The sequence below is a fragment of the Phallusia mammillata genome, chromosome 3 (assembly GCF_965637545.1).
Source record: "Phallusia mammillata chromosome 3, kaPhaMamm4.hap1.1, whole genome shotgun sequence".
In the NCBI taxonomy this organism is placed as follows: domain Eukaryota; kingdom Metazoa; phylum Chordata; class Ascidiacea; order Phlebobranchia; family Ascidiidae; genus Phallusia; species Phallusia mammillata.
Window position 1 is genome coordinate 6,990,401 of NC_137254.1, and position 23,086 is coordinate 7,013,486.

General features: G+C 35.9%; 2 protein-coding genes and 1 long non-coding RNA gene across 7 annotated transcripts; 2 read left to right on the forward strand and 1 right to left on the reverse strand.

Annotated features, from left to right (window-relative positions):
* Positions 1-1,634: 1,634 nt before the first annotated feature.
* LOC145217401 (uncharacterized) lies at positions 1,635-5,602 on the reverse strand. Its single transcript, XR_013857381.1, has 2 exons — positions 2,228-5,602; positions 1,635-1,844 (listed from the first exon to the last, which is right to left on the reverse strand). It is a non-coding gene; the product is annotated as an uncharacterized LOC145217401 (long non-coding RNA).
* A 60-nt stretch (positions 5,603-5,662) lies between these two features.
* On the forward strand, positions 5,663-7,567 carry LOC145217357 (uncharacterized). 5 transcript variants are annotated; one of them, XM_080084611.1, is made up of 2 exons: positions 5,663-6,112; positions 6,332-7,567. In XM_080084611.1, exon 2 carries the CDS (start codon positions 6,405-6,407, stop codon positions 7,290-7,292), a length of 888 nt encoding a protein of 295 aa, XP_079940737.1. In that variant the 5' UTR covers positions 5,663-6,112; positions 6,332-6,404; the 3' UTR covers positions 7,293-7,567. The 5 variants fall into 5 exon arrangements, with proteins under 5 accessions (XP_079940737.1, XP_079940739.1, XP_079940738.1 ...); XM_080084613.1 differs by having other exon boundaries at positions 6,400-7,567; XM_080084612.1 differs by having other exon boundaries at positions 5,663-5,762.
* A 6,194-nt stretch (positions 7,568-13,761) lies between these two features.
* LOC145217362 (uncharacterized) lies at positions 13,762-15,911 on the forward strand. Its single transcript, XM_080084621.1, has one exon. The coding sequence runs from the start codon at positions 13,895-13,897 to the stop codon at positions 14,669-14,671; it is 777 nt and encodes a 258-aa protein (XP_079940747.1). The 5' UTR covers positions 13,762-13,894; the 3' UTR covers positions 14,672-15,911.
* Positions 15,912-23,086: the final 7,175 nt, after the last annotated feature.

Genomic DNA, 23,086 nt, shown 5'->3' on the forward strand with positions numbered 1-23,086 from the left:
AAACAGCGTGAGAAAGTAACAAAACCGTGAGGCATTGTGATGCAAACACACCAACCAATCAACCCTAACCTCAAAGTTTCAAACAAATTTCAATTGTGAAGTTCCAATTCGGGATAACCAAAATGTCGGCCGTTATGTCTGGAGACACACCGCATAGCGTGGTGTAGAAAGATGCGTGGTTAAAATCGGTTGTAGAGGTAGTGAATACTAGTAAATTTTCCATAATTGTTTCCCGAAATTGTGTGTCAACAACTGGTAGTAATCTGAAATTAGTTCTGTTGGATCTAGCCTAGCTTTTGCTAAAATGCCGCGTTACAAAAGCCAAAGAACCGCGTACAAACCGTATGATACTGTAAGTAGGCAGCAAAGTGGTCACGAAACAAGTTGGTCACAGACGATCACATTGTTACACCCAAGTTATCCGACAGCACAGAAAGTGAAACAACTCCATGTTGGCAAGATTGCTCTGAATCAAGCCAAGACAATCTCTGTACAACATTTGATAATAACTGTACCGAAAGACCAGCACTTTGCAGCAGGTTTTAACGAACTGGGTATTAACTGAAAGTAATGTACCAAAATATACCAAAAAAGTTACAGGAAACTTATTGTATACATTGCAATTGTTGCAGCACATGTAGAGAGAGCAACGCTTCGAGCTTCTGTCAGAGAATTTATGAAGGTTTTCATGAAAAAATCTTAAAGGGCCCCGGCAGCGGCGATGTGACTTTTTCTACATTTTAGATATTTAGAATTGCCAAAAATCAGGGATTCCGAATCACTAATTTTTTTTGTCCTATGATTTCTCGTTTTCGAGATATTCAATCAAACAATGAGCTCTCGAGCGACACCTTGGTTTGATATGTAGCAGCGATTGTTACGTCACCTCGTACCAACTTCTAACAACGGCGTTGATCAGCTGTTGTTTTTATTGCTTGTTTTAGCTTTGATGCGTACATTTTTTTATTGTTTACAACTGATAAAACTAACGTAGTATACGTAGTTGTCAGTTAAGCAATAAATAACAACTATTTGCTTAAAAAGGTAGGTGGTTTGTTGTTGACAAAAGGTATTTTCCACGTAACAGAATTATTGTAGGTGTTTATGTACTAACTATGTGATAAAGGAGGAGAGAAAATCATGCGTTTGCTGACATGAAATTAGTAAGTGCAACAGCAGTTAGCCAAGTTCAACGAATATTCCGAGTCGAATCTGCTTTGTATAAAATTATATCCTGGATTTGAATTTACATGACTCAACGTGTATTAGAAGCAGCATGTTATCGATTTAAACGTCAATTGGGAAATCATGATGAGGGTAATTAACACCCGTCACGAGTAAGTTTTACTGTACTAACTACTAACATGCAACCAGCAATCTCTATGCGTTACAGGTATACTGCCTACAGAAAATTTGTTGAATGGTGCTGGGGAAGACTTCAGAGTTATGTTGCCAGACTGACAGCCACTTGTCAACTATAAGTTGTGAATTCCCTTGTGATGTTGCTGCACAACAATACATGTGGTTGCATATGCTTTTCACCCAAGGTCCCAACTCTTTGCAACATGCTTTGTTAGAAAGTGCAGTCAGTTTCTTTTGGTTTTCTGAATTGAAAACCATAAACACAAATATACTGGTGTATGCTCATCTTTTATTTCTATCATACTTGTAGCTACATGCCAAACATAATGTTTTGTTTCTGACGATTCTTCACTAATGTATTTAATGATTTGTGGATGCCTGTCAGTCACAAAGGCTTTAATAAACAATTCTTTGCTTGTGATGTTTTCAATGCATCCCAAGAATCCTTTTTCCATATCATTGCTGTTTGCCACTTCATTGCTCTAGAAAATATTATGAAATTACCATCTGAATACATTAACAAGGTTAATAGCAACAATTTTATTGTTGCAAAGATCCATCATTGTGTATGTACTAAATTTAGCTGAGTGTCCAGGGAAATCTGCAGTTAATTTACTTCTGGTACACCATTTAAGAGGTAAAGAAGTTTTCCTTTACACACAATGTATTTTGGTTCATAGCTTAGATTGGGTGGTTCCCAAATGAAAATGTATTGATATTATCACACCTTTTTTCATAACCACACTTTTTTGTTATTACCAAGTAAATGGCATGACAATAAACTAAATTAGTATGACATAATGGTAATATTAAAGACTATAATGTTAAATGAGATTATGTCAGAAAACAGTTAATTAAAGCATACCATGTGCTACTTTTCTTGCAGCTGCTCTCAATGCCATTTCTTGCTGAAGAAGACTGTTCTAATGAATACATGGAATGGCATTTGGCTTTAACACCAGAACTTTTGCCATACCCCTGTCTGCTGCATTTTATTTGTGAAACATTCATCTGTGAAATGTAGGCTACAAAGAACACTGTATTTCGTTGGTCCCTTTTTTCACGTTAACAAATTTAATCCAAGCTGACCGCAATCGCTTTATATTTGGAAAGCGAAAAAGTGTCATATTGCTGGCCTTTTGATTTCCTCTTGAATTGCAACCATACAAAGAACACACTGCAGGCATTTTTTCACACTTGAGTATAAAAATGAAAACATTTAAACACCAAAATACCTAAACTAACTAACGTAATTGGCGTCGCAGAACGTTAACAACCACCGACTACAAACAAGCTCCAAACCAAGTTGGTACGAGGTGACGTCACATGGCGTTTGAGCTAAGTGACAACATATCCGCAAGGTGTCAGTGTTTTTAGATTTAAAACATAAATATTTGACTAGTAACATCGATTTTTGTGGTTTTAAATTTGAAATCGTGTTTATAAAAATACGACAAACAATGTAAAAGCATATAGACAAACATATTAAAAAATAATTTTCCGGTGCCGGCGCTCTTTAAGCGCTACAATATTCCTGGAGTGGCCTTGGTGAAAAAGAATTAGATTGAAAAAAGCATTTAGGGAGCACGAACTGTATCAGGTTCTAACCAGTAAGTGGCACTTACAATTTTTATGAGTATTTATTCAACTTTTTGAATGAATTTAACGCTACTTTTGAAAAGGAAAAGACAGTTTAGGTTGCAGTTAGACCAGATATAATATCGCTAAATCAAATGTTATAATATTTCTAAACTTATGATTCAAGTGATAGTGAAATTTATAAACATTATGGTTCTGTTTTCCATGCAATCAACTCGAGATGTTTAAAGGCTCATAAACTATGTAATAAAAAGTAGTTTAGAGTTTTATACCGATGCAAGCTTAGGTCTTATGTAAAATCGTATTTCATGCTTTCTCACAATTCACAATTTTTCTCACAAAGTAATGCAACTTTTTGTAGGTGTGATCAGGGAGACAAAATATGCTCGTGCATCATATATCGAATTGGCAGATGCGGTGCAGCGGGTGTATGCTGGGGTGTCACAATGGGATGGAGGACGAGATGCACGGAAATCGGTTTAATCACACCTATTTTTTTCACATGTGTTATGGCCAGGTGGTTTCGAAACAATAAGCTAATTCACAATCCTGTCTATGGCACATGGGGTAGTAACTCTTGGTTGATACATTTTCCTTTGTGTTTTGGGATGCTTTACGGATAAAAACCTTTGAAACTACAACATTACGACATTTAGCAGTTGTTAATTATATCGTTTAAGTCTACTGTGCTAATTCAATGTCACATATTTGCTGAAAGTGGCTATTCATATCATGATTTTTGGTATAAAAATGAAAAGTAATGGGACCACAAGTGGAGTATTGCTTTTGTTGGAAAGGTCGGAGAAGGCCCGTAGAATAACAGAGAAAAGGCGGTAAAGATAATTCATAGAAAAGTTCTATCCATTATTTATCTGTGGTCCGGCGTCAAGTTTCATGGCAAGTTAGGTAGATATAGGTTCGGGGTAGCTATGGCTAAGTATCAACTTTTCATCCAACGCTTTCTTCGGGTTTCCGTGTCGGGGGAAAAACCATGGATGGCAAAGGATATTTTTTCTGACTGGGTGTATTCTGTTTGCAAACCGATGAATTGTTTAGAAAACATTATAATGCCCCAAAGAATATGTATGTAGGGTTTGCAAAATTGTTTAAACAGTATAAATTGAATATTGGGATTGAATATAGATTGGTTGGTTGACATAATGCTTCATATTTCGGTCTTTTTTACATTGTGGGAAGTAATGTCTAGTAGGTGTTACGGATAGTTGCTCGTGTTCACAAAAAGACCATTTCTTGCCTTTGGGGCGCTTGGCTCCGTGCAAAAAAAGCGTGCGTGTAATCAGCGCGCCTTGTTTATGTTTCAGTTCTGTTGCGCTTTACACTGCGTGCGCCTTGCTTGGTGTTAAGTTGTCCGATGTGAATTCTGCACTTGTGCGGAATCTGTATGTAGACGCTGTCATATCATTAACGTATTTCTTTTTATTGTTTCTATTTAAATATAGGATTGAGCACCAACGGTAACATTTCTAAGGAAATCTGATCCGTTACGTAATTGCATTTTTGGATTTGAATTTGGATTCATGTTCGGTATAATGTGTGGAAAAGAATAAAAGAATACAAAACGGATCTGATACTCCATAGACCTGACTGTCGAGAGTTGACCAATACAAGTTTGGAGGCATAATGTATGAAGAAATTGTTGGCTCTTCCAGCAGTTTTTATTATAATATGCAGACGTTTCGATGCCCCACACGAGACACCTTCATTAGGGTAATGACATAAATTGAGAACCCAAAGTTGTTATATAGCAGAGGTGGCCAACTTGTTTGGCGTTAAGATCAACGAAAATTTACTCAATTGTACACGATCGACTGATCTGTAGTAATTTAGGCTGCCACTAACATAAAGCAATAACGCAAATTTCTGCAAGAGATTTGGTGGACAATTACCACTTATTTATCATGAGTTTTATTGTCAAGCATCACCAAGTTCTTACAACAATAAAATGTCGCATATGTACATACACTTTATCAAAGTAGTCAGATGGAACTTTTAAATTTACCCAATTAATTCCAACTGCTTCGGAAACACCCAAGTTGTGACGACAAACATTGTAGTTATTACGACATAATGTGGTGCCAAAATAACAATTGTTACGCAACAAAGAAAGTGACATTTACATAGTTATTGTCTCATTGTAATTTGTGCGTTGTGTTGTGAGAAGTGCTGCTTTATATTTTTAATTTGTTTTTCAATTAATAAGCTTTTGATTAGTAGTAGAGAATTTAGTGCGATCGACCAGACAAAGGCAGACAATCGACCAGTCGATCGCGATCGACGTGTTCGCCATACCAGCAACAAGGGCGGAAAAACACACACAATACGCGGTAGGAAAAAACGCAGTCTGCACCAATGATCGAGTGATAACACCTAGCTCAATGCTGCAAAAGCGATGGATAATTACTACTGTCCACAATTAAACCATTAACTTTTCTGCTGCCAAGGTGTTAGCGAGGGAAACTGATTTACACAAGCGAGGTTTCCTACAGTCGTGGAACAACTATTTTCACACAAACACGATAAACGTTAACACGAAAGTTCTAATGCCGATAACTTATCGGTCGCTTTTGCACCATTGAGCTAGGTGTTATCACTCGACCATTGATGCGCACTGCGTTTTTTTGCTACCGCGTTTTCTGTTTGTTTTACCACCCCTGCTGCTATATAACAACTTTTAGTTGATAATTTATGTCATTGCCCTGATGAACGTGAGTCGTATGGGACATCGGTACGTCGGCATACTATTATAAAAACTGCTGGAGGAGCTAAAAATTTGTTAATGTGTAGTATGTTTCACCTTGGCACGCAAGTTGTTGGAAATTTTTTGTATGATGTAAATATATTTATGCTTCTACGTTCCGAAGAGTGACAAATTTGTGTCAAAGATTTCAACGAAACCCATTTTGCTAGGTCTTTTTGGTGTTCCTTCAGGCGCGCGTTCTTTGATCTGTCCGGTTCTCTGATATAAAGGCTTTGGTTTAACGGGTGGTGGGACTTCAACTGTAGGTGCCTGGATGTGCTGGCTTGTTTGTAGACAAAACGGGAATATTTAATACCAGCATACAGAAATTTCGACACCCTCGGATGGTACAGTTTGTTTAAGCGCGCATCACAAACCAACCAGTATTACAAGGTACCTACAGTTCAAGATGAATATAAAAACAGATGTTCTAATGCCGATTAGCTGATTTACAACACTTATCTACGATTCACGTTATTATCTTCGTTTTCACTCCAAGGGTGCTAACGCCTATGTTGGGTAGCTGACATTACCCTGATGTAGACACCCTGTATAACGCCCGACGACATATTTACATTTGCCAATCAACAAAAAAATTCTATGTTGTTTCAGCTCATAACATATTCATCGCAAATCAGTTCAACCATTTTCTGTATAATACCCTGAATAACTAATTTTAGGAGAGATGACATCAAAGGATTTTGACTGTGATCAAAGGTTTCTTGAAGGTGGAAATGTAAAACGACATATGCTGAAACACAGCATTAAAAAACTATGTCAATGTGATGTTTGTAAAAAAACATTTGCCCAAAGTTGGATTTTAAAAAGACACATGTTGACTCACACCAAAGAGAAACCTCATCGATGTGATGTTTGTGAAAAAACATTCGCCCAAAGTTGGATTTTGAAACAACACATGTTGACCCACACCAAAGAAAAATCTTATCAGTGTACCGTTTGTAGAAAGACATTCACTCTGCTTGGAGTATTAAAAAAACATATGGTGACACACACCAATGAAAAACCTCACCGATGTGACGTTTGTGAAAAAGTGTTTGCTCGTAAAGGTGATTTGAAAGAGCACATGCTGACACACACCAATGAAAAGCCTCACCGATGTGGTGTTTGTGAAAAACGATTCGCTCGTGGTGGAGATTTGAAAAAACACATGTTGGTTCACACAGATGAGAAACCTTTTCGGTGTGATCTTTGTGATACACGATTTACACAGAGTGGACATTTGAAAAGACACTTGTTGACTCACACTAAAGAGAAACCTTATCAATGTTTTGTTTGTAAGAAACGGTTTGCCCGTGGTGGTGATTTAAAGACACACATGTTGATTCACACTGACGAGAAATCTCATCGATGTGATGTTTGTGAGAAACGGTTTGCTCGTGGTATAGATTTGAAAAGGCATATGTTGACTCACACTAAAGAAAAACCTCATCAATGTGATGTTTGTAAGAAACGGTTTGCTCGTGGTAGTACTTTGAAATCACACGTATTGATTCACACTAAGGAGAACTCATCGATAATATGTGTTAAAAGGTTTGCTTGTAGTGGAGATTGAAATTTAACATGTTGACTCACTCTAAACCACTAATGAGAAGCCCCATTGGTGTATTATGATTTGTTGTCATTTAATGTTGAACCGACACTTATTGACTCGCAATGGGCAGTGACTTTACCGATATGATGTTAGTGAAAGAACATGTTTTGGCTGAAATATCACCGTTTTCTCCGACTTTTATTTCTACCAATGTAAATAAAACATGTATCACAATAAAAACGGTTACGTTTTGTACAGTTAACGCTGTTCACCGAACCATTCAAATCCACTGTAAATTTTGTGAACAATTAGGTGCCAGTCGTTATGAGATACATCCTATTGCTGTACAAATTGATATGTTTAAAATCATATCATCCGCAGCGAAATTAACATCTCGTATATGTTGCACAGCGAACCTTTTAGCAAACTAGACATCAAAATTGACGTGCATCGTGTTGTTTGACGAGGTGATAAAATCCACAAATTTATGACCGTTTGAACAACAATGTTTGATATAGTTCACTTTGTGTTTGAGTTTTTCCATGTTGGTCGCGGGTGCAATGGATGAAAATTCAGAAGTCAGTCAAAGTACTAGCCAGGTTTCGTATCCAATTGCATTGTAAGCTAACAGTTGCAAAAGTTTTTGTTGAATGAATCTTAAAAAAAAATTGTTGAGATACAAATAGTTGAAAACAATTACCTAGAAACAAGCGTGCGAAAGTTGACTTTCTTACTTTGCAGAAAATATAAATAACACAATGGTCTCAAGACAGGGTTGCAACACCGTCCTTGTTTCTAAGATTTCTCCTCTTTTTAAGGGTATGTTTCAGAAATGGCCTTCATAAACCACTCAAAACTCATTTCCCTAAATCACGTTTTTATTCTATTTAGGTTTACTGTGACATGATAGCTGCTGGTGGTGGATGTATTCTCGCGGCCGCATTCAACGATTTGTTACGTCGTCAAACAACAACGAAAATGTTATGGGTGAAAAGATTATTTTCTCCACTAGAAAATTGTTCTCACGTGTTTTCTCAATTCCAGATGATCAAAAATGGATGAAAATGAATACATTCGGAATATTCGATACTTGCACAAGATCAGATTTCAAAAGTCAAACATATTATGAATATCAGGCAAATATTTTGTTGTATAGTGCATTGAATTTTTTAATCAACGGCTAGTTTTTGGAGAAAAAAAACATTATGTTATGTCATGCTCAAACTAACCACCACTGGAGGCCAGCAGAGAGCAGAGTAATTTGCATTATTAAGCAGAGAATGGATTTATGCAAATATATTGAGGAAATTGGTAAGACAAACACTTGACAAAGTGTTTTTGCAAATAATTTTATCCAATGAATGATTGAATAGTTTCTCTGGTTTATTACTAGTAATGCAAACTTAACTACCAAATGGAATGTTTGTGAAAAGTGACCGGTTGAACCTTTTCAATGTAGCAACATGTAAAGTTATTTAGAATTAAAACACCATATTTTTAGTTTTTTATCCCGACGTGAAATCGATGTTGAATCGACGTTATGCAAAATCAACAGAAATCACAAATTTAGTCACGGATTTCTATCCCTACGACTATGGTACTCACCCTTTCAAGCTGCAGGATAATAATTTGTTTGGAAACGATTACCGAATTGAGGTAAGTATAATAAAACTTAGTGTTATTATATGGTGGAATGATCAACAACGTGTGTTAATCAGACAGGGGGCAATTCGTATTCGAATGCATTCGAATTGTTGTAGGTCCCCGCCAACCTAAGAATTTGCAAATTCGAATACACGATAATATTTTACGAATACAATTCGAATTGTTGCCAGCCTTGGGCAACGTAACAATTCGTGAAATCGAATACATGACTACATTTTTACGAATACAATTCGAATTGTCGTTTTCCTCCAGACTAGGAGAAGCCTAGAATATGTTGCCACATAGTTTTGCCAAATAGATTCGAATACAATTCGATTTGGCAGTGAGTGTGACCTGACTCGACAAGTGTTTGATGTTACAAAACAATGGCACATACAACTTTGATTGTGACGTTACATAAATGCAATTGTGTTATAAAACTTGCAACACTATGTTGTTCTCAGCACATGACAGGTGAAGCATGTTTGGGAAGCATCTCATGTAAATTTGGGTAAATTTATATAACGGAGATTTAAATCAGTCAAGCTATTGTGTCAAAACAAAGCTTGTTGGTTTACATTTTTACCAATTAATTTGCAATTCATAAACCCAAACGTTACTTTTTGTTCGAATACTCTTAAGTATTCCTGAATATGAATACATGCTTGGGTTTATTCGAATAGTATTCGAATTCCACGTTGTTGTTTTTTGTCAACTATTCATGAATACAAATACTTCACACGTTTCATTCGAATATAATTCGAATTTATGTCACTTAACATTATGAAACAATTCGTGAATACGAATATTTGACTCGCATTATTCGAATACAATTCGAATTGCTGGACTTTACACAGTGCGTAAGTACTCGTGAATACGAAAACATGCTTTGGTTTATTCGAATAGTATTCGAATTAGATGTCATTGTATTTTGGTCAACTATTCACGAATACATATACTTGACTTGTGTTATTCGAATTGCTGTCATTCAAAAATTACCAAAGTATTCATGAATTCGAATACAATCATGCAGGTATTCGAAAGTGTTCGAATACAGGACGCGTGTATTCGACCCCATGTCTGGTCTTCATATATATATGCTGCCATATCATTATTTGGACTACTGGGTTTCAGATCAAAAGGATTTAATGTGTTTAAAATCATATAATCTGTCACACTACGAAACTTTTAGCAAACATACGATCGTTATTTATTTACACCGTGGTGGTTTGCGAGTTGATAAAATTCCCAAATTTACGAATGTTCAAACAAAAGGAGTATGATATAACTCACTTTCTGTTTGAGTTTGTGCGTTTTAGCTGGTACAGTGGATGAAATGTAAGCAGTTAGTCAAAGTATTTGTCCGGTTTCATATCCAATTGCCTTTTAAGATGTTGGATGAATCCTTGAAAGGAAGTTGTTAAGATACAAACATCTGCATTTGAACACAATTACTTGGAGACAATGCCCACAAACAATTCAGAAGGTGGCGTTTAGTCTGGTATTGATGCGCAGGCAAGTCGAAGATAATTTAATTTTAAATCAAATGTTTTTGACAGCACAGCCAGAATCTAAGCAAGTCCAATCTAACGCAAATCTATTCAAACGCCAGTTAGAATTTGTCACAGTTAGAAGAAAACGTGTTTTTAATCGATTTGAATCAGATGCATGTTAGGACTGATTTGCAGCTAGGTTTGTGCAACAGACCATCACACTTCTTACAATGTTTCCCTAAGTGTTAGGTCAATTTATCGATATTGCTGGATTGTGTCTTTAGGGGCAGTAAAACGAACAATGAGTGACAATTAAATATTAGTATTTGTCCCACATGACGATTTCTGCAGGAACGTATGTCTGGAATCTTTGTATTTACGTAAACATTTATTGCCCCAATCACTTCCTTGTAGGTTCGTGTTAAAAACAACTTCATGAAGACCACTTACTTAGTTGTACCGCATTTAACCATGATGCCTTAAAACACAAATGCTCCAATCATCGATTATTGCTAAAAATAATTGATGCATATGTGACATTTCTGTGTCTTTTTGTGCATTTCTCATTTCTGTGTCATAACATGTGTTACCCTATTATTATTTTTGTGAAAGCTTTCAAATTAAAAACAATTTCATCTTAATGTGTTCGAAAAATGTTGTATCATCTCATACATTTTGCACTCGAAGCGATTTAGAAAACATCACATCGTTATTAATGTGTGTTGCAACAACCATGGTTAACGAGGTTATAAAATCCACCAGTTTACGACCGTTCAGAAAATAGGCGTTAAATATAAATTAGTCCAGTTTGAATTTGGCAAGGTTGGTGGCTCGAAGACGGATTGTCAGCAGTCTGGCAAAGTATTCGTCTGGTTTGGTATCCGATTTTACTTGCAAGATAACAATTTCAAGAAAATTTGGTAAAGATGGGCAAACCACAATTTTTGTAAGTTATATATCTGTGACATTGTGAAAGTTGTTAAGATGCAAAAAATTGTAACACTAGAAACAGGTGTTTTTGTGGTTTCGTGGGTACGTCTTTAATCAATTACCTGTTAATATTTTTTTTGATCAAATTATAAGTGTATTGAGCGGTGGAACATCAACCGAATCAAAAGTTCAAGAACGACCAAAGCTCTCTATGACAATACTGTATCCAAAAATATATGGTTAAAGTTACACGGATATCGCGCATAATTAAATACCCGATTTTATGAAAGCACTGAACAACGCATTTTGATTTTACCAGCGCCAGTGGACTGTATAACGGTTTGGCCCAGTTCGGACCCGGACCGTTATAATTAACGCTTGCAATTTGACACGCTGGAAAAGGAAATTGTTGCACAGCTGACTGCTGCATTGCGAAGCAAGATAATGCCGATTCGCTCAACACTTCAGTCGAAAATTAGTCTATACGTAATTGTAACGTTTCTAGGTAGCCTTTTTAGTCTAAATTAACTATTTGAGCTATCATAAAAATGCCACTAAATTTAGAGTATAATCTTACGTTAATGTAGATTATATTATCTAGTTATTTTATTATTGCGTGAGTTCACTAATTCGCTTATTGCTTTTTGTGTAAGAACGAACTTTTAGTTAAAGTTAAATTACTTTATGAAAGTAAAACCCGTCTATAAACCAAACCTAGTTCCACTCCACCAAGTGATTTTAATAAGAGAAACACACAAACAATTATTAAACACAAGACATAATGCTAATACATACAACTGCCAAATTCACAGTAATCTGGCATTCAGTTCTAAAGAAACTGCATTCAACAAGCGTACGACTTCACAGGCAACAACAGGGCAATCAGTCCAGCATACACGCTGGACGACTGCCCGAGGATAACACTCTCCCTTTCGCAACGAAAGGGACCACATAAATACTATGTCGTAGGTATGTGAACGCAAGAAAAGGCGATTACATGAAAAGCGCCAAAAGAAGAGAATGATTAAAGTTACACAATTAAACAGAATTAGCGGGCTATCGTTCATTTGAAGCACGACATCAGATCTCTCGCGTTGGTCAGTAAATTGACCTGACCTGAGGGCGAATTGCACGACGTCTTGTTTCTGATTGTGAGGAAACCAATTATAGTTTGTTGTAATCAAACATGTTGGTTTTAAACCCAACAGTAATTAAGTGTTTGTTCTGTTTAAAACTAGTGTTTGGTTCTGTTAACTTTGTAATGTTTTCAACGAAGCCAGAAATGTCCAGAAAATGTCCTCCAAAGTTTCGTTTCCTTGTTGGGATGGCTTACAATTTATTTTATTTTGTTAAATTCTGACATAAAAATATAAGCAGCTTGTTTCAAAATTGCTTCAAATCAGACAAACTTTTTTTACTAAAAGAAGCATCGAGCTTTTAGTAACTGTACACAAACATGAAAAATATGAAGTATTACGTTTTTGCTGTCAACAAAGTTTTGTTGTTTTGCTGCTTACGAACAACGCGCAATGCTCTTTGTACGTCAAAAAAACCTTCCAGTTTTTTGACAGTTAGAACAAAAATTGCCAACTTTATGGACTATAGAATCCTAAAGTTTGACGAAATCGATTCTTTTTGATATTGGATTTTGTTACTGGTTGAGTCTGACATATAATTGTTCTTTAAGTGAGGGGTAATCGGACACGCTGGAAAAGGAAGTTTTTAAATAGCTGGCTGCCACATCGCTAAGTAAGTTGATACTAGTTTAGTGGTTCCCCACCTTTTTTGCTACATTCCTCCATTTTCCCATTTTCGAACTATTCACTCCTCCCCATAACACGAAACACAAATATAACATAAAAATTATAACAACTTGAAATAGACCTTATAACTAGGGATGTCCATTTCAGAATCCTTTGCAACTAGTTTCAAATGTAAACCGGGTCCAAATTATAATGGACATAATAATGTGTATTCAAAAATACTCTGTAACATGCCCAATGTAAATTATTTTTTTACAGTTTTTTTTTTTCACGTGGTTCGAACCCAGGACTCTCCCGGGGACGAATTCCAATCAGGTTTTTTATGGGTCAGGCGCGCCAGACCGTTCGGCCAAGTTCCTGCCCTTTTTTTACAGTTTTTATGAAATACCTCCCCTGAACTCATAATACACCTCCCTGGGGAGGAATTCCTCCCCGGTTGGGAACCGCTGTACTAGCTAGTTTGAAATTCACTTGTGAATTATGCTTTATAGATAGTTAATCACATAAGTGTTTGTTCTGTTTATTTGAATCTTATTACTTAAGGGTAGTATTGTTAAATATATGTACCTTTGCACACATGTTGTTGGAAATTTGTAGTATGAAGTCGATATAGGTTTGCTGTTCCGGTACGTAGTAAGTTTGTTCAAACATTTCTTGTTTCAAACTTAGGAACAGCAATTAAAGCATTTAGAACAATAGTAAAATTGCTAACATCTTTCTTCAGGTCATAACATAGTACTCATGATTCAGATAAAACTTTTTGTTATAATACCTGGACAACTAATTTGACGAGATGGGTTTTCAGGACTTTAAAATCGAACCAAGTAATGTTTGTGATCAGAGGTTTATTGAACGTGGAAGTATAAAACGACATAAGCTGAAACGCTGTATTCTGAAACTTCATCGTTGTGATGTTTGTGAAAAAACTTTTGTTCGAAGTGGAACTTTGAAAATACATATGTTGACTCACACTGGAGAAAAACCACATCGATGTGTTGTTTGTAATAAAGGGTTTGCTCGTGGTGGATACTTAAAATCACACATGTTGACCCACACCAAAAAGAAACTTCATCGATGTGATATTTGTGAAAAGAGTTTCAATTTTAGTTCAAATTTGAGAAGACACATGTTGACCCACGCCAAGAAGAATCCTCATCGATGTGATACTTGTGATAAAAGATTTACACTAAGAGGAAGCTTGAACACCCACATGTTGATTCACACCAAACAAAAACCTCATCGATGTGTTGTTTGTGAAAAAAAATTCAGTATCATTTCAAATTTAAAAATGCACATGTTGACCCACACCAAACAAAAACCTCATCGATGTGATTTTTGTGAAAAGAAATTCAGTATCATTTCAAATTTGAAAAGACACATGTTGACTCACACTAAAGAGAAACTTTTTCGATGTGAAATTTGTGATAAAAAGTTTTTCCGAAGTGGAAATTTGAAAAGACACATGTTGACCCACACTAAAGAGAAACCACATCGATGTGATGTTTGTGGAAAGAGTTTCAGTGACATTTCAAATTTGAAAAGACACATGTTGGCTCACAACCTAAAGTAACTTAACCTTTCGTTGCGATGTTCATTAAAAGGTTAACTTTGGCTCAAAGTTGCCTTTTTTGTATGGATTTTGATTCCAAACAATGTGAAAAAAACATGTACCACACAAACTAACAATAGAAACGGTAACTCCATGTACATTTGACGTTGTTCACCTAAATATTTTAATCTACAGTAATTTAAGTTCTGCCCCAGTACGTGGGATATTCGATTGCTGTACATTAGGAATTTATTCACAGTATTACAAAAAACAACAACACTTGGCTTCAATCAACCAATCTGTTCCTTTATAAACGCTGTTAAAAAATTTTCAATCGATCAAAACCAAGCAATACATTGTCTGTTTTCACAGACGCAAATAAACAACATATTCGTTTGAAACATCATGGCAGACCAGCATTATTTTTGTATATAATGTGTATGTGTGACCATCTCTATTTTCATGCAAAATAATGTACCTGATCTAATACATTGTATATCAAAATTATACCCAAAAACCAGTTTCGATAATCAATCCGTAGTTTGTTGCATAAACGAAGGACAAAAATCAGCTCATCTGCTTCGAAAACAGAAATCTTTTGTTTTCACAATTCATTCTCATGCTGTAAAAAAACTTGCCAATTCTGGTCTAGTTCAATATCTGTCTAAATCATTAATAGGGAACGACAACCTGAACTGACGAAAGAAATGAACGTATTTACATTGTTGAGGTGTTTTGATTTGTTTTAACAAAATCAACCTGTTTAAAAGTGCTTTCATCAATAAACATTACTTTTCTTCACTTTGCAGCTGTCCAACGTCGGTATTTCTTGCAAAAGTTAAAGCATTTTCTTCCTCATTGCTGCAGTGAGCATGTGCTTCTTTGCTGCATGGCGATATGGTAGCTTAAAATAGGGCAAAATTGTGCAAGACAGAAAAAAATATTTGTAAGGAGGTTTCAAATGCCATTTAAATTTCGTCAACTTGTAATCTTGTGTGTAGGAACTCCATGTTTTGCTTTTTTCCTCAAATAAGCCATGGTAAAACCTCCAAAATACCAATTAGACCATCTAATCAAACAAAAGGTTTTACAAATCTGCAAAATGGCAATCAACTCGACAAATGATGCAGTTTGAGTTCCACCAAACAAGTAGTTGTCAAATCTACCCAAAAAGAAAAAGTGAAACAACTTTTTTCTGTTCTTACCTACTTTAGGGTTGCCATATTTTATGAAACACAATCCCTGACAAAATTTATTTTGGTTGCGTGAACCCAGTTTTTCTCAAACTTTAAGTCTAAATGTGTTGACGTAAGTCTGAGTGTGTATTTCAGAAAAACGAAAGTTGATTGCAGGATTTTAGCTAGTTATGCAAAATTGCGCATAACAATGATCCAAATCTGACATCACAGACAGGACAAAAACATTACAATTGTGCGCGAACAATTGCATTTTGTTACTTGTCATGCAATAAAGCCTATTGTTTAACAATGGAGACGGTCGATTCTCACTTGAACTTTGATTTCAACTTATCCAGTTGCACAAACTGACGCCAAATAAGGTTATAGAATTACTTCCACCTTTTCGAGGTCCCCGCAAAATGCCCTGAAGGACCGCGGACCCCAGTTTGAGAACCGCTGCGTTGACCATTTTTGCGAACACTTCTATTCCAGAATAAATTAGAATATTGGGAAGTCACATGGACAGCGACACGAGAAAACGTTACATACGATACTCTGATCCCTGTGAATTAACTTTGTGCGCACGCTTCTGTTTAGCACAAGGAGCTTTTTAAATTTGTAGAAAAATGCCACTGTAAAAATGACTTTTAGTTGTTACTTAGTTCCCTGCATATTAGGTACACAGTTAAATGAAATTTTCCACGTTCTCATGTAGCTTCGAATGCTGTGTTTTCTTGAAACGCGGGTTTTTATTTATGTATTTAACGCATATTGTTAAACATCTAGTAACAAACAGGTGTAACGGTTGTTGCAATATTATTGTGCAATGTTTATGAAAACGATTGCATGTTATTTCGCAATAACGTTTCACACCACGAAATGGAAATGTTTACCCTCATTTCTGCATAGACTAATGTTTATATTTCCGTTTCTATGGTAGTCATAAGTTATTTTCAGCCATTTTTCGGGTTCCAGAAAGATCTAACAGTAAACATAGTGTTTATTCCCTTATGACACATATCTCCGTCGGTATTTGCAATGTTTCCGCAGTTGTGTTTCGTATTAGAACGCGTCGTTTCCACCCTATGAAAAAGCATATGGTGTTCACCAAAAGGCGCTATGGCACTATAAATTACATGGCTACATTAAAATAAATAATATAAGTAATTTGAGAAAAAAGAATCCGTACACCGGCCCATGTTTCGCATTGTTATATAAGCGTAGACTTTGATGTTTTCGCCGTTCTATTTGTGGATGCTAAATTTGGTTTTTATCTCACTGCTGTGGTTAGCTGGCCAAGAGCTAATCAACGATATCGTTTAAGGCAAATAATCAAGAATACAGAGTGTTAATCAACTCTGTGTGTGCCTAATATTTGAGACAGTGATGAATCGTGCGAATTTGAGAGGCTCATTCCGACATAGAAACATCAGGTTCGCAAGACTCTTTAACTATTCCAGACAGTACAGCAGGGGCGGCTCGTGCGAGGGGGCTGCGGAGCTGCAGCACCCCCAGTATTTTTACTTGACATTCCTATTCCAAGTTGTTATACAAAACAATCTTTACATATAGTTTTTATGTTTGATCAGTGTATACTAAGAATAACTTTTATGGCATTAATCGGCATTTATTGAAATAAAATTAGTAAAAATTTTGTATTATTTAAAAAAAAATTTAAAAAAAAATCAAAATAATGATAAGTTATCTATGGCGGAGCTGCAGCTCCAGTTTCGTGACGTTTCATGACGTTTTCGGTTGTGCGCATGCGCACTTGGAAAAGCTACATGCCGGGCGTAATAGGCGAGAGGGGGCTGTGGCTCGCGCAGCCCCTCCCGTGACGTAGCGCTAGTTGTGTGGTCTGCTTCGCGTCAGTGAGCTCCAAAGCCAAACCCGTGTACTGTGTTTTTAAGTTCGACAGTGAGTGCAGTTAAATAATTATTTTGCTATCATTAAATTTATTGTTTGACTGTTAGTCGTGACTTTTTAAGATGACTGTAAGTGAGTTTCAGTTTTTACAGTTATCATTGAATTAAAAAAGTGTATCTAACACCTTGAAACAGAAAAAAGGTCATCTAACACCTTTAAAAGTCACAATTAAGCTTTATAATAAATAACTGAATTAAAAAGATTTGTGAAAGTATGGGACAAAACATCTGCTACTCCAATGTCATGCAGGAATAAGCAACAACAAGAAATACTCAGGTTTAGTTCCTATAATGCTACCAAAGAAAAATTAAATTTGTGACTGTGAAGTTAAATGCCTCACTGAAATTCAGGCAATATCAAATGCAGAACAAACAACTGCAAGCAACAGGAATTTTGAAATGAAGACAAAAAAAAGAGTGAAGATAATTTAAAGTGTGGATTTCTTAACACACCATGTGGACAGTATTTGCAATCAAGTGCAATCATGTGTATTGATATAATGGACATGTACTGTTTGTCTAACCAGTAGCTGCTAAATTGCTTCACAGGAAGTGTTTCTTAAGAATGAACATTCTACAGACAAGATAGTAGTGACACCAAGCACATCCTATTGTTGACAAAGAAAAGCTAGTTACTCAAATGAAAATGTTTCTGTAGATCTGATGTTTATGATTACTTATTAATAATTAATCTAGAGATGATGTTTTGACAAATTAAATTACTAGGATGAAAAATCCTTTTTTGCTCTTTCCATGATTTCTTCAAAGGCAAAACAGTTCTTTATAACACTGAAAAAGATGCCAATTTTTCTGAGGAACACCAATATTTCCAAAAGACTTGCACTTGCAGTGCTAGCTCTAAATAGAAAAACGTTTCTTAATTGTCATTTGGAAATCAAGGAAAAAGCTATCAATTATCATGCCCAAACTATAACTTCCTTTTTCCAACCAAAAAGGAAGCACAAGATTTAAAAATATGGTTTAAATTTAAGTGAGAGTGTTGTAAATTTTAAAGCTTGAAGGCGTTTTGCACTTTTTATAATAAGTGTTTTATAAGCTATTTGCCAGCAAGCAGCAATTATAGCAGTTAAGAAACTAAAATACAATTAATAGTCTGTACACAAAAATTCAAGAAAGATGTTTAAATGAACAAGTTCTGAAACCAATGTAATGTGGTTGTTAAATTTGTTAGTTATGATACCAATAAAAAGCTGTATGGCTAGTTTTTTTGTGTGACAATAATCTGTGAAGTGTCATAGAATATGTTGAAAACGCTGACTTTGACTAAATTTACTTAAATGAAACATGACAAGTTTTGTTGTCGAACTGAAATACTTCGACCTTTTTCGACTCATTTGTATCTATTTTTTCTATATTCCTGTTGTGTTTTACCGTATTTACAACCGCTTCGTTTCGAAGCTGTGCCACGTGTGTTTTTGTTTTTCACATTATTACTGAACGTTATTGTGTTTGGCCCGTCGCTGTGCAAGTAAACAAAATACACAAATGATGCCGTCTGCTGTTTACACTCGTGTACATTATTGCGTAACAAAAATTACGTCACAATGGAGTTGCTAGTTAAGATTTGTATTACTTGTTTTTCTACACAAAACAAATGGCTAGAAAACTAGAAATGTAGCTTTTCAATATATTGCCAACTTATATATGTCCAGTAAAGGCTAAAATTTGTGGGGGCAGCACCCCCACAAATTTTAGGCACGAGCCGCCACTGCAGTACAGACAATCCAGAAATCGTGAGGAGGACGAAGAACAATTAAATCGTGTCCGCGATCACACATTGCGACTTTCTACTGAAGCTAAGCGTGAGATAAATCGTTTAACTGTGGTTCAGAACGCAGTTCCAACCTTTGTCTGGAATTCTAACCATAGAGAGTTTGATTTGAAGTTCAAGCCTTGTTCTTTGGAGGAAGAGATCTCTTTAGTCGAATTTACAAGTGACCGAGATCAATATCTGGCTGAAGGTCTACGACGACGTTTGCAGGAGATAAGGTGTGAATTTTCCCAAGGCTTAATTGCAAGCACAGATCTTGAACAGGCTAGTTTCGGCAACAACCCAGACGAAATAAGTAAAGCAGTGAGACTATATCAACGGGTTAATCGTGAGCAACTTGAGTGGATCACGCTAACGCACGCCGCACCTGCAAGGCCATTGTGGTTGCGTCCTAACGGAGAAGAATCTTGTGTCATCAATCTATCCATTCCCTTGAGACACCATACCTGCCGCCCAACAGGCTCTAAGGAGGCTGGTGCTTCACAGGTATTGTTACGCGCGCGCACACATAAAACAGTAACAGGTACGTTAACCTGCGCGCCGCCAGTTTACCTCTTATCGTTTCATGGTATAGACGCGGTTGTTATCTACTAGAAAGCTATCTACTAGAAACTTTCTCCGTTTGTACATTCATTTCATAAAATATACAAACATTTTTTCATGAATTCCGGACTTTTAGGAACATTTTACCATTTCTCCCTGACGCAGATTTAAACACTAAATTCCCGGACATGTCAGGGAAAATCCGGACGAATGGCAACCCTAACCTACTTGGATCTTGCACGGAAAGTTCCTTCAAAGCACCCTACAAATAAGCAATATAATTTTGTTTTGAAGAACTCCATGCAAATTTGAAGAACTCTTATGCAAACTTGAAATAAAAAATTATTTCAGGAAAAATTAACAAACATTAAAACAAGTAATTTAAAAAGTTATTTAAACAACAAATATCTCTATCAGAAAAGATGATCTAAGGTAGCGGTATCAAAAATAGCGGTGTGGATTTTTTTTCTTTGATTAAAAAAAAGTTTTGTCATTAAAATGGTAACTTTCTCGTTGGAAAGTCGCAATGCGATGTTTTTATCAGAAATTGTCGTGGATGGGCAATATCTAAACCTCCAACAGCCGCCATGCATACCGACGATAACTGTGCAAATTGTTAAAAGACTCGAAATTTGAGAGGACTGTCTCAACTGCCAACAGAATCAGTCAGTAAATTAGAAAGTAGGAATATATATTTCGCCTAATAATGGCATCATCAGTTCCTGAAAAACGCAATAGATCAACACCAAAATATCAAGAATGTAAAACAAACACAATGTTCTAAGCAACTCAACAACGCGAGTGTCGCCAAACACAAAATCGTTAAAAACCTTGCAAACCCAGCAACGCCTGGAAAGCCTAAAGGTAACACCTGTGAAAAGCTGGCAAGACCTACACCGTGGACAAAAGTAAAGAGAAAAAGGGGGGTGGCAAAAAGAAACCAAGGCGCTCGCAACTAAAAGCCGATAAAACGATAAAAAAGATAAAATGAAGATAAAATTAAAAATTAAACTGCCGTAAACCGTACCCAAAGGCCGTGCAATAACTGACCACAGACACACACAAGTATGAAACACGATCACGAAAATTATCGAATCTTGGGCAGCAACATCTTTTGAATATTAAGCGTTGCGCCAGTAAGTTTCAGCCATTTGGCTTCGCAGTGATCCAAACGATCAACATTGGGTTGCTCCACAAAGGTGACCGTAAAACATTCCGCGATATCTGGTCTCTTCATAAATATATCGTGGTGGTGTCATGTGGTTGTTGCGAGAGGTGATAACTGCGTGAGAATGTCTATGTTTTTATGTTTACTTTGACAACAAGATCGTTGGAAAAATACTTATTGGTCCTTGAAATGCCTTTCCTTGCGTTAGCAGAAAGTCGTAGGCACATTAGGCAACTACATTGTTACTATCAAATCTGTACTTAAACATATTTTCTTTGTCGTAGATATTTCAACCTGCGTACTGCAATATACTAAAGCGTCGCGAGTGATTTCCAAGTGTGCCTTGAAGAAAATTTATTTCAGAATCTTTTGGCATATGTTTGAAATGTCTTGCACATATCAAGAACTTTACTTTATATTTCTTACCCAAAGCAATTTCTTAAATATTAGGAAACACAACACAGACCAAGACCGAGACAACATTGCAGTTAGGCATCAAATCGCAAAATATACAAGTTGTTTCAGTAATGAAGCGTTACTCGTATTTATAAATGAATTGTTGCCAACAAAATACAAAATGGCGTTTACACTCGGTTTTAAACAAACACATATTTTAAGTTTCTGCTTAAGCTAAGTCTTGTTGTCTGATAAAGTGGTTGTGCCATAAGTCGTAGAAGCCAGTCATAAGTCTAAGCAGCAATGAGCGCGTAGCAGCCGGAGCTTCTACAATTACAGTAACACGTGATGTGAGAGAGTGCAAGACGAAATACTAAACCAAACTAACTAAACCACGTAGCTAACGATGAAATCCAGTAATTGTTTTTACGTTCAATTCTGTTCAACATCTGCATTGCATTGATGCTGCTCGATTTATATTATTTAGATAATTTCTCATGTTTTCACTAATCTTCTTTTACCAAATTTGATGCGCTAAAATCTTAATTTACTGAACAGAACTAGATCAATATTGTTGTGTTGTAAAAGCTTGCTACATTATTGATTAATTCAATTGTAAATGTATCAATCGTGCTCGTGTTAGCAAACAAATGCTGTGGTATTTCTGTTTCTTTTCTGTTACACGTTAGATTGGATTACACGAAAGAGACGTGTTTTTTCGCGGACTTTAATAAGTTTCGCATCGAAATGATCAATTTAGAATTTATGACTACAAAAAGATTGGGAACGACTGGTTTAGATCGATATTTTGGTGTTTGTTTGAGTTATATGTCTGGTACTAGCCGTAAACGACCAAAACGCTTAGTGGACAAATACATCTATTAACTAATCCAGTTAGCAGATAATAACCAAGCGTTTAATGCACATTGATATAAGGGTATGGTATTGTTATATGCGCTGAAGCAGCATATTTCCGCTTTAAATCAAATCCTTTGTTTCAAAGGATTGGTAACTGCGATCCCATGAACAGTATATGTTTCAATGCACACGAGTAAACCTGTGCAAGACATACAAAAGCTTTAAAAAGCAAGGTAGCATTGGAAACCTGAAAACGATAAAAGATTTGGAACTATCGAGTTAAACTTGTTGTTACATTTCATTGAATAAAACTACCGTTAACCGAATAAAAAAGAATTTAAAATCAACAGGCCAGCGTTTGTAACGAGTAAGGTTATGTTGATATACAACTTTAAATGAGTATTTTGGTTAAAGCATTGTGTTTTACAATAAATTTTGATTCAGCTTGTAAGTAATACTTTTTCAAAAGATTGTTATTTTTGAGATTTTTTAAGTAAACATTCTGATCTTTATCAAACGGACATTCAAGATTTCGATAATCGTCTAAGTTGATTGTAAGGTAGTGATAACAATTAA